Source organism: Rhea americana, unplaced genomic scaffold, assembly GCF_003343005.1.
Source record: "Rhea americana isolate MKP2758 unplaced genomic scaffold, rheAme1 scaffold_83, whole genome shotgun sequence".
Classification (NCBI taxonomy): Eukaryota; Metazoa; Chordata; class Aves; order Rheiformes; family Rheidae; genus Rhea; species Rhea americana.
The window spans coordinates 716,520-728,321 of record NW_028187012.1 but is presented as its reverse complement, the minus strand read 5'-3'; the positions used below and the strand labels follow the sequence as shown (position 1 = coordinate 728,321).

Genomic DNA, 11,802 nt, shown 5'->3' with positions numbered 1-11,802 from the left:
CAAAGTAAGATACATTTCACAGAAATGGTTATAAAATGCATAGCATATATAAACAATAYTGTTACTTTACAGACACTAATTGATATAATCCTAAATATTGCTTTTTAAAAGTAGCCAGCCTGCTTGGTGAATCAGAAAGCTAAAAATCAGTTATCCCATCTCAGGCACTATGAAAACAATACTTCAAATATAACAAAGCAGGCATCCATTTTCTTTCATTCACTCTACGGAAACCGTTTCTATTGCTACATCACTAATTCACCAGTTCTTATTACGTGGAAGAATCCAGCCTCTGGAGTCACAAMGACTAGACGTCCATTCACTGGAACATGAATTGCACTTGCTCGGCCAACCAAGACTCCACGCGACTCTGGGAAATGCTGACTGTGGCTCTTAGCACTGAGTAACTTAATGGACAGAGACTGTATGAGTGGATAGAAAAACTATAGCAGCTTTTCTAAGCTGTGCAGACATGTCACACCCGTATCGCTAACTACAAGCAGTTTGATTGTGAAGTTGGTGAGTCCGCACATATTTCAAGCTTGACTTCAATGGAAAATGAATGCCCAGTAGCAGCAGACCTCACCTTCAGCAGTGATGCAGCACCACAAACAGTGGAATTGAGCCTATTTACAGCACCTGAGAACTGAGCACACACTGAACGCTCAGCACTCTGCAGAATCTAATCCAGAGATGTCTGATCTCTGGGATGATAGGTCTGAAAGCAATAAAAGCCAAGAGCACAGCATTGATCCAGAGCCACAGTTGAGAGACAGATACCCAGCTCATTCACACAACATACTTCTACATGTATGGGTCATGACTGAAATTCTTCCCATTTACACTTGTGTGACAAAGGACAAAAAACCCAGATGCTGAGGTAAATGCAGTTACACCTGGTTTACACTGGTGTAAGCAAGTCTAGAATCAAACAAGCTATAAAATCCATTATTTCACACATCAATAGAGAAGGAAAAAAACCCTTATTTTCAAATTACATAGACATATGCGATTGCTCAAGAATAGACTGACTTTCTACACTGTGACAGGAGATATACAGTAGTTTAAACTTGGCTTGGATCAAAAATAAGAAGCTTGAACTCTGGCCAGCAGAGCTCTTTTGGAACTGTTTGTCAGGAGCAGAAGACTGAGGTCTGAAGCAGTCCAAGAAGATCAACGTTTCATTCACCATCTTCAAGTAGTCTTTGCAAGTTGTTCTGTATCTTAGAAAAAGAGACAAAACAATTAGGCAGGGAACATCGTACTGCATTTTAAAAATCAAGACATGCTCTCTGTACGCATTCTGTCACAGCTATTTATACGCACAGTATGCACATTAAATGCTTTCTGCACTAGGCTCAAAGAAAACACCTAGCTATAATGAGCCAGCAGCCTGCTTAGCTGAGCAACTGAAATCAAGGTGATATAGGTTATGATCTTCTCCTGCAATCTCCTCTTACAGATCTTCCTCTTCCTTAGGCATGAGACAGTAGTAGAGGAAAAAAACAAAACAAAACAACCCCCCACACCTCTCTAGGGCTAGAAAGAGTAGAAATAGAAATGGATTAAAAAAACAAAAAAAAACCCAGTATTTTAAACTGGATGAAAACTCACTGAAAGCCTCAGACTTCAAAAACCATAACTTTTAGATTTAGATGGGAAATTCAAGTAGTTTTACAACAGTTTCAACTACATAGGCTATGACCTGCACATAGCAACATAGGGTCTTTCAACCATGAGCAGATAACGTTGCATGGGCCAAGTCACTCGCTTTCTCTCTCAGTTCTGCTGAAGGCAATGCCAGGCAGTCACAACCTCAGGATAATTTACACACAGATGTGATTTACACAGCCTGTTTCTTCCCCCTCCATCCTCCTGTCYCCCAAACCAGGGTGAAACAGATACAGTGGGGCACATCCCATGGCACACGTGTTCTGTGTCCCAGTAACTAGCAATCACTGTCTACAGAAGGCTTAGTTGCAATTACTTTCAGACTTTAAAGTTATGTGAGGAGCTATTGTCCTTCTGGTTTAAGGAGGCCATTTCTTAATTCTATGTCATGACTTCTAGTCTAGGTGCACACCTTTTCCAAGAAAAGCATTTGGGAGAAATGAGAACAGTAAGAAGAGCTAATTTTAGAAGACTCAGTTAACTCTAACACACATTTCCCATTAACAAGCTACATTAGGATAAGGGAGTAAGTTACTTTAGGCCACATTCGCTCTTCCCAGTTTAACCCTTTACCCTGACATGCATTTTAACAGCCTACAACTATGACGCCCATTAGAAACAAACACTCAAATACCAAAACAGTGTCCTACTAGGCTACGGAAATGCCTTGGTTCCAAGTATGGAGTACAACTGGTAAAAATCACAAGGTCACTCTGAAAGAGTCACTGCAACATAATTTTGTACTGAACATTTGTTAATTGGAGAGTAATTCATAGTTTTTAACCCAGATTATTACAGTGCTCTAGTTTACAATGCTGCAGTGGCACAGGAAGGGAGGGGGAGAGACGACAAGTTACACTAAACAAACTTCTAAGTTAGCTTTGCTCCCAAAGCCAGCTGCAGTCAGTCACTAACATTTTTTCACTAAGATGTAAGACGCAGGTACAGTGGTTGCAGTAGCTTTGCTCAGAGAATATAAGGCTGTTAGATTTCTACCTGCTTTGCAGTGCAAGGGTAGGGTCAGGCACGCTGTTTGACTATCACTGATCCAGATTAGAGAGGACTAGGATGTGATAATAAGCAACTACAGGTGATACTCATTTAGCTTAGATCACCAGCAGTTGATAGTGACTGGAGTATGCTGCAAAGACAAGCTAAGACTTATTTAAGAGTTGAATTCTTTAGACTAACTGATCAAAGTACATGGCTTAAGTCTCTCTAATTCAGGACAGAAGGCCGCTTCTCCAGGAAGCACTGAACGTTACTACCATCCAGCTGCCTTTTAGTGCATCTCCCAGCAGAGTCTATATAAGGGACTGAAAGGGCTTAGTCCCGCTGCAAAAGCCTGGCTGCCTTCCCACTGAAATGAAATAAGGTCTCCCATGAACCATCCTGTCAGCTGAGGGCCTGACCCAGACAGCCGGAAGGCAATAATCCCTTAAATGGTGTAATTTGGCTAAAAATAGTATCTGGCAATCATTTGGTGAGCGTTTTTCCCCTCGTATTGATACTGTTGTTATCCAGAGCACAGAGATGGGTTATGTTGGTATTAATCAAGATTTCCATAGACAAAAGGTTGGTGGTGGAGGGAAGAATTCCCATTTGTTTTTTGGCAGGGTTATGAAACCTCTCCACCACAGTAAACAATTATATAATATAATTTTAGCTTCATAACATTTGAGAAACTTGCTTTGGGAAAAACAGGTATTGAAAGACCTTGGCAAGCACTCAGTTTTGGAAACAAGAGGCAAAAATATCCCATGTGATTTAAGTACATAGCAATTCAAATAACTTCTATTTTTTACTCCACTGATCCTTTTTTCTTGCTTGGCCAGTGGCACTCTCTCCTCCCCAAAACTTGTGCATACGTTTGATACACCTAGAGTAGAAAAAAGACATCCTATCCATTCTTGTTTTGCATAGGTATCCAGCTCAAGCCAGCAAGTACATTTAATTTTGCAACTGCAGAATGACAGAGTAAAGGTCAACTTTAGGGAACCACACAGCTGGCACAGCAGCATTTGTGTTACTTTACAGAAACAGGCAGATTCCAGCCACTTCACAGAGAGAAGCTGGCTACATATGGAAGTCTCATCCTTTTTTTTTTTTTTTTAAAACAACAACAAAAAACACCAAAAACCCACACCCAACCACCAAAACCACACGCAGAAAATGCCATCAAATAATAATCAAAAAGGCTACATTCAGAATCCTTAGTCTTGGTGGACCAGAGTCACGATCATGAAATGTAGTAATCCCCCTGAAGTGTCCAGTTTACTAGTACTCCTGATCTTAAGCCTCAACATACCATCAAGGAAAACTTTCACATGCATCAATGCTTGTACTTGGACTAACTTATGGTCCAGCAACAGTATTTCCACTAGGAAAACATGCTGCTTTTGGTATCAGATCTGGAAGTAATTCAGCAGTTTTCAGTGCAACAAGCTGAAGAAATTCTGCAAGAACCTGATTAGTGTTTAAGCATTTGCCTTGTATCATAAAGTTACCTTCTCCAATTTTATAAGATTAGCAGTTAACTCATCACAGAGGGCATCAGCATTAATTTGCAGATTAGATCCCAAACCCTGGCGCACTGGCTGGCTGTGAAACAAAAAAAGGAAGTAAGTATGAGAGAAATGAAAAGAGGAAAAAACACGAAACACAGAGATACATAGAGATGGAAATACTTTGAATAGTAACATTTTGAACTGTACTTGTTTACAGAAACTCACGCCTAAGTCACTCTTGACTACATTCTTTGTGACATCTCGTTCTCCAGATTTTTGGATGGAAAACTTTTCAACTTGCTACTGGTGGAAATAGCTGTAAAGTTGCATAAGCTCCCTGTGTCTTGTGACTTAGAGGAAACCAGAAGGCCCAACCCTTTGACACTGTAAAAGCACACATTAGGTCATCCTCTATTTTGTACTGCTTGGGATCAGCATGATAGAAAACAGGAGACTCCTGTTAGTAAAAGAGTGCTTCAGAAGAGGGCCACAGTATCCTGTTAATCAAAATATGCCAAAAGTGGGAGAACAGCTTTTAACATTGCCTGCTATTAGGCAGGTTTACCCCTCTCTCCCTGCACTGTAAGTAAAATACAAAGGCAAGCCAGATGAAGAACCACTTCCTTCCTATTCACTTAAATTTGTTATTAAGAGCCTAGCTCTGCCTTCTGACACAGAGCTCTGCAAGTGCTGCCGCTCTCAGCTGTGTTCTGTGGACAGCAACTGGATCCAAAGCAGCACAGCAGTTTAATATGACCAAAAATGCATCGTCAGTGACCTACTTGTTACACTGATGTTTTGTCAGAGAAAGTTGAACTAACAAGTAACCTTACTCAGGAACTTGCACCAAGTCTGACTCTCTTAGTAGGCAACTGCATCTAGCCTGGGTACAGCTGTAGCTTGAATTTTATTTTCCTCCTTGTTTTTCAAGTAGTGCTTTTCCAGCCAGCTGGCTGTGTCAGCATTCCCACTTGCACTATGTCTGGCTGCAGGTTTTGCAATGAGATTTACAGAGGACCTCAAGCTGTGTTTTTCAGAGCAGCTCATAAAATTTCAGTTACAAGAAGCAGAGTCAACTCAAAATTTAATGCTAATGAAACTGATTAGTTTTCTCAGCTGTGTACAGCTGAACTATATTCAGTCCTGGGAAAAGAGGGAGAAGCTAGTACAGCTTAGTGGCGTATTTCTGTATGCCTCTGCACTACTTGTTTGCAGACTTCCAGTCCATATAACATGGAGGAAAAGAAGAAAAAGTGTGTGTGGTAGATTCATGTCTGTGACCTGAGCTCTGCCCACAGCTACAGAATAGAACTTTCAAAATAGTGTTGGGAGATGCCTAAAAAAAAACATCAGCAGTCTTATGTTTTTCCCTCCTCAAACTTCCCGAGCACTCGGATTATCTTAGTTTTCTTGCAACTTGAGTATTTCTTATATGCTGTGAGTCAACAAGAGGTAATGACAGTTTGTTATTTTAATTTATATTCAGAGCAGTCCTTACCTCCTTTTCCTATTTGTCATCTTTCTGCCATTTATGTTCACATATGCAATGAACTTTTTAAAAAAGATTTAGTGAGATAGGACATCAGTTTCTAACTAATCTGAGGCAGATGAATTAGCCTGAAGATTATGAAGTAGTTTATCATCTGAAGCTAATCAAGTGACATTAAGACTGAAAACAGAAGATATATGCCCCTCTCAAGAATCATTGAACCATGCTCTAGAAAGGACCGCATTTCGGTAGTTAACTCTGAAGTTACAGCTATCCGAAACATGCTGAAGGCAGTCATATACCACAACACATCATACTTATACTAAAAGCCTCAAACAGAAATCTATTAGATGTGGCTAGCACAGAGAAGAAGTAGAGAGTATTGAAGTATCACAATGGTTTGTGAAGAACATAGATGGGCATAACAGATACTTGAAAAAAGTTCTTTAAAAATAGTTTTTAGAGCGTATTCTTACTCCTTAACATGCGACTCAAAGGATGTCATAGAAATAAGACGTTCCTCTAGGACATTGATTTTATATCTCATGTAGAAGGTAGAAAATATTAATATACAGACACTGTAAGAGAGAAAAAATAAGGTATATCAGCTGAGTTTGTAGGGACATGGTAACTTCAGATGTACAAGTAACAATTTAAACTGCTTGTACTGTTGAACTTGTCACATACATGCATTGTAAAGGTGTCATTCTTAAGAGCACCTCAGGAATACATTTCAGTGGCACTCAAGCAGCTCTGAAAGTCTCAGCTGTGTTGTACAACTTTACATGCCACCTAGAATGAACTTGCAAGCAGCTAAACTCTAACATTCTCCCAGTCAAAATACCCTTTGCTTCTACAAGTAAAAGGCTGTTAAGCCTGCCCTGGCATTTCTACTTCTGAAAAGTATGAAGGCCACCATCTCCCTCAATCTTCTCTTTCTCAAGTGGAGCTTAGATGATATTAATCTATATAAACCTAAGAAAACGCTAATATTTTGACAATCTTTTATTAATTGTTCACTTACAGAATTGCATAAAATATAAGTATTTGGTTCAGAGATAAAAGCTTCTGGGAATTCACTTTGTGGAAGAACCTGAAGGCTTCAGAATGATCTGCTAGGAGAAGAACAAAGTGTCATTTTAATCAAAGCAGACCAAGGCAGACAAATGGTGTTTGGAAGCATGCAACAAAATATATAAACACAGGGAAAGATCTTCCACTGCTAATGTGAACTGACACAACTATGCAGATGTGCCTAACCCCAGCTGAAGATCTTCCCTGATTCCTTACCATTTCGAGGAGTGTTCTTGGCTTTTCCTTCAGGTACACGTTTACTGTGTGCATCTGAACGGACAGACTTTGCCTCAGTCTTGGAAACTTTCAAGTGGGTCTGTGTCTCTATAACATGATAATCTGTCAAAAGCAAGAGTTTTAGTAAAGCTTTTTCTTTAAGAAGAAAATTATAGTTCCAGTTCCTGACATTTCGGTATAAAAGACATCTGAGTGAAATGGGACAGAAAAATTCAGTCATATTCAGTTTTGTTTACTTATTTTGTTGTTTTTGCCTTGCACATCCAGGACTGTTCTAATGATGAAAAAGAAATTTAGAAGTGACAGGTTTCCCCCAACTCATTTCTATTCCTAGGGAGATATTTTTAGCTTTCTTCCCCTGGCGGAAAGGAAAACAGAAAGGTTTGAAGTAGTTATTAGCCTTACAGAAACAAGACAGCAAATTAGATAATTATTCAGAAGTCTTCATTAAGTAATGTCAACACAATTTAGTTGTTGCTTCATAAACACTAACAATTACAATATATATAGACCCAGTAAATACCAACAACAAATGAAAGCAAATGACCTCAAATCATAGAGCTAAACAAGAGACAGAAAAAAGAAGAGTTAAGAAATAACTCAACTAAAAATTGCTATTTAAGAAAGAGAGGATTGATAATGTTTCATTTAAAAGTAACGGCTACAGAGAAGTTTCTAATTATATAAGTTCTTTATAGTCAAGACAGAACCTGGAGTAATAAAGAATACCAGCACGTTAATATATATTAACATATAAAACTGAATAATACCATAGGATATTGCTGCTAATGACAACAGTATGTGCAATATAAAACAAGTTCTGTCATATTTTTGAACTCTTTTATAAGCAATGTTTTCCTGTGTAACACGACGGCAGATTAGATGAAGAATTTGAGGTATATAAAATTACAAACGCTGGTGTTAAAAACGTCAATTTGGACAGTATCTTCAAGTGTCTTAATGACTGCAAAGAATAAAACAAAAAACCTTAACCTTATCAAATATAACTTCTCCTGATGATCAAAACCCACCTCTGTAAATCAAATTGTTTAAATGGATTAGAAGTTACACTGTGACCTGAACTACTTTTTAATAGTTTATTCTGTCTTTAAAGGAGGAACATCTCTTTCATTACATCTCTGCTAGCATAACCGGTGGGGTAAAATCCTTGGATGGTGGGGAGCAGACAGAGCATGAATAAGCAACTAGAGGCAGTAGTGACATGAACCAGGTCTGCTGCTGACAGAATCATTACTTAACTCTGGATTAAGAAGGCAGGTGAATAGTAATGGAGACCTAGCTATTGTGGCTGCAAGGAAGACCTCAAAATAGTTCTCCAGGACTGTGATGAACAGAGATGCACCTCCACATCAAAAGGGGATTACAGAAGCAAAACTAAGCTGTGTCATTCCCATTTTCTCAGGCCCAGTGATCTCTCTCACCTTGAAAACGTTCTAGCTCTGGGGTTTGGGAGCCTGTACTGCTGGACTCCTCCATCTCTTGTCTCCGCTGTTGCACTATACCATCCAGATCAGAATAGTCTTCATTAAAATCCTGATAGGAGAAGAGTCACAAGAAAGATCAGCCCTAATGTAAATCTAAACAGCCTGATCTCCTTTCACCTCCTTTGAGAAACTGAACCAATGATTAGGTATTTAAAACTGGCTGGCCAGGAAGAAGCTCCAATATAAAGATGTTGAGATCAAGTTAGGACAATAAGCACTTTATAACGTGCACTTTAATAACCACTTTATGACCACCAGAATTCACGCTTAAGTCTCATCTCTTGCCTTAATTTAAGCTTAGGTACGTTGGAAGAGAAAGACCATTAAGGTAGACTCTAGCCACTGCACTGGTTACATATCTCTCAGTTGCCTGAACTAGATTGTAGGAGGACTGCAGTGTTTCTAGCTTCAAAAATCATGTTGCATTGCCATCTGTGGCAGGGGAAACACCAACCATAAGTTAGTACAGAGCACCGTGAAACTTGACTACTAGAAACAGCGTATGTGTGCACACATACCACATCCGAGGGGATCTAAGTACATCTATGCTAATCACTTCCATTGCTTCCTGAGGCTGAAAAGCTCATGGAAGTTTTAGAAGCAAGGGCACGATTTGCTTCAGTTTAGGACATTATAAGCAGGACTTAAATGAATAGTGCCATACAACAAGAGAACAAACACCCAAGTCACTTACCAGGGGCAGAGTTGTAGGACGATCAGCCCTGAAACTGTTTTCAGCAGAAGACGGATTGGGACTGTTGCCGACACTCATATCCTGAAAAAAAAAAAAAAAAGTTTAAACAATGAACACAGTTAGAAACTGCCTAACCTTTAAAAGCAGAAGAGCTGTATTATGAGCATAATAAATCTATTATCTTCCCTTCCATTAGTACTTACCTCTAGATGTCTACAGATAGATTTTAATAGCTTGTAGGTGGTATCTCTGGAGAGCAAGGAGACAAACATGTACTGAAAAAAAAAGTTCCGGAACTGTTTGAGAAAAGGCACACAGTAAAAATTTCCTTTTATATCTAAATAAAAATGGTATGTGGCTTTGCTGATCGAGTAACTATTTTCAAGGACTTTTGTGCAGCAGAAGAAAACACTTCCTCTAAGCCTGTGAGCAGAGGTTAATCACAAGGTGCATAAAAAATGCACATCAGAATTTACCATGCCTTGCTGTAACACCTAGAGTATAACCTAGTGCATATAAAACAAACAAAAAACCCCAACAACTTTGTGCACTATGTTTTCCCTATCTTTTTCTAAACAACTCACTGTATATCCTCTCCCTGTTTGTGCAATGAAAGTAGTCTGGTCCCAAAGCTGTTCTTAAGATAAGGTTGTTTTCTACTTATTGGTGCAACTACTCCTGAGTATTACTGTGAGCCACTGTATTTTGTTGCATCTGTGGCATCACTGATCAGATGAGAGACCCAAGCAAAATCAAGCTACTGTCAAAGCTACCAGTTGAGCAAGTAACCCTTTCTGCACTTGCTTTCTGGGCCAGCTGCTTCAGTTCCCTCAGAGCCACTAACCAGCAGGCTTGGAGAACAGGTGGTATCCAGAGATTTTCTTTTTTATTTTCTCAGAAAGTTCTACATTGCTCTGTTTACTGTACATCCAAAGGAGAGGAAAAAAAAAAAAAAAGACAGTGAGCTAAGGGAAGGAAAAAAAGTCACTGCCTGTCAGAAGAGAGGGAGAAGAATAAGCCTGTTAACTCCAAAAAGTCCTCCAGGGTTCTCAATCTAAACAGGCACACGTGACTAATTCTCTGTTTGGATAAATTGGCACTTGGCACCTTTAAGAAACACTCATGACAACTGTAAATGAGTAAGTAAAGAGGACAAAAAGGAAAAAGAAAATAGGCAAGGTATGACAGCTTTACCCTCTTCCAGTACTTACTTTATCTGTGACTGTTGCTATGATCAGAGCATTTGGCACAAGGAGGGCAGTTTTGGTTTTCTTTAGCAGTGTCACTGAGAGCACAGGTATACTGATCTGTAACAAAAGCATCATATTGTTAGGGTCCCAATGCAAGCATTCGGTCTGAATGCTCTTTCACAAGGAGCCTAACCTACCAACTGGGGTAAGTCAGACTTTCAACGCTCCTCCTTTAAAGATTTCTCTTGAATGTCTCCATTTCCACATTCCAAATGGAGCAGGTATGGTTTCAGGCTAATACYATTTCTTAACTGTTTTTACTTCTATTTTTATCAGATAACAATTCAAGCTTTTATTTTTTTGTGCTTCCTCTTTCTGATCCCTTTGCTATAGGCTTCACTGTGCACCCGCAGAACAAACCAGGCTTAAAGCTAGGTTTCTTTGTATAGGAACAAAACGTTTCAGAACATACCAGACAGGAGATGCTTGCTGAACAATGAACTCACAACTCTTGCTCTTCCTCACCATTTTCAGAGCCCTTAGTTTACAGCAAGCAACTGAGTAAACAGCTTGTCCTTCAGTATGTCAAAAGATCCAATACTYACACACCCACTGACTTATTTAAACTGATCCCTCTGTGTCACCCAGCCTTTCTACATTTACATTGAAAAGTACTCAATTTTCCTTCCTGCTTCTTGTTTACATTCAACCCCATTAGTGGGAAAAAATGTTACCTGCTAAGTTTCAGCTTATTTCAATTCAGATATTTGTATGGGTGCTTCTTGTAAACACCACGTTACAAATGACTGAATTGCTGCTTTGACTTTCAATTAAAAAGCCCCAGGCTGACTGTTTAGGCAAACACAGCAATTCAGAATACTTATGGATGAGATCTAGCTCCTGTCAGAATTCCCTCAGTATACACCACCACAGTGACCTGAGAAATTTGGAAGCAAGATGGAAATGCCTGAAGATTGATCAATAATAGCTGAACATTGCACTGAATGAAAAAAACAAACAAACAAACAAAACCAAAAAAACCCAGAAACCCCCAAAACACAGCTCAGTGCAGAAGGAGAATTAAAATACTCTTGGAGCAGTTTCATAAAATTTTTGTTAACTTTTGTTAAGAATAAGTACAAAGTAACATCAAGTCATGAAATTATCTCATGYTGTTTCAGGTTTAAAAAATTTTAGAAAGCATTTCTGTACATTAGTCTAGCTGCAAGATTGTCAGCCACTCCTCAAGGATGGCAAGCCAAACCTCTGCTTGTCATCTACAGGCTAGAAACTTGGTATTTAGTTTTGTTAAGAAAGGGTGCTAGAACAAAACAAAATAAAAACAAACCCAAAATCACAATGCTTATAATTTGAATGCCTGGGTCTAAGACTTTGCAAGTCTGACCACTATTACTTTTTTTTTTTTTTTTTTTTT

At 39.0% G+C, this 11,802-nt stretch overlaps 1 protein-coding gene across 4 annotated transcripts in view; it reads right to left on the bottom strand.

Annotated features, from left to right (window-relative positions):
* GRAMD2B (GRAM domain containing 2B) overlaps window positions 1–11,802 on the bottom strand; it is a 43,225-nt gene continuing 31,423 nt past the window's right edge. For 2 of the 4 annotated variants that reach the window (XM_085323202.1, XM_085323200.1), the window contains exons 6-14: window positions 10,389–10,484; window positions 9,381–9,452; window positions 9,178–9,258; window positions 8,421–8,532; window positions 6,958–7,080; window positions 6,692–6,782; window positions 6,144–6,245; window positions 4,179–4,272; window positions 1–1,223 (exon numbers count right to left, since the gene is read on the bottom strand). In XM_085323202.1, coding sequence (XP_085179328.1) covers window positions 1,182–1,223; window positions 4,179–4,272; window positions 6,144–6,245; window positions 6,692–6,782; window positions 6,958–7,080; window positions 8,421–8,532; window positions 9,178–9,258; window positions 9,381–9,452; window positions 10,389–10,484 — 813 coding nt within the window. In that variant the 3' untranslated portion in view covers window positions 1–1,181. The remainder of the gene's footprint in view (window positions 1,224–4,178; window positions 4,273–6,143; window positions 6,246–6,691; window positions 6,783–6,957; window positions 7,081–8,420; window positions 8,533–9,177; window positions 9,259–9,380; window positions 9,453–10,388; window positions 10,485–11,802) is intronic. The other 2 variants (XM_085323203.1, XM_085323201.1) reach the window with 1 other exon arrangement.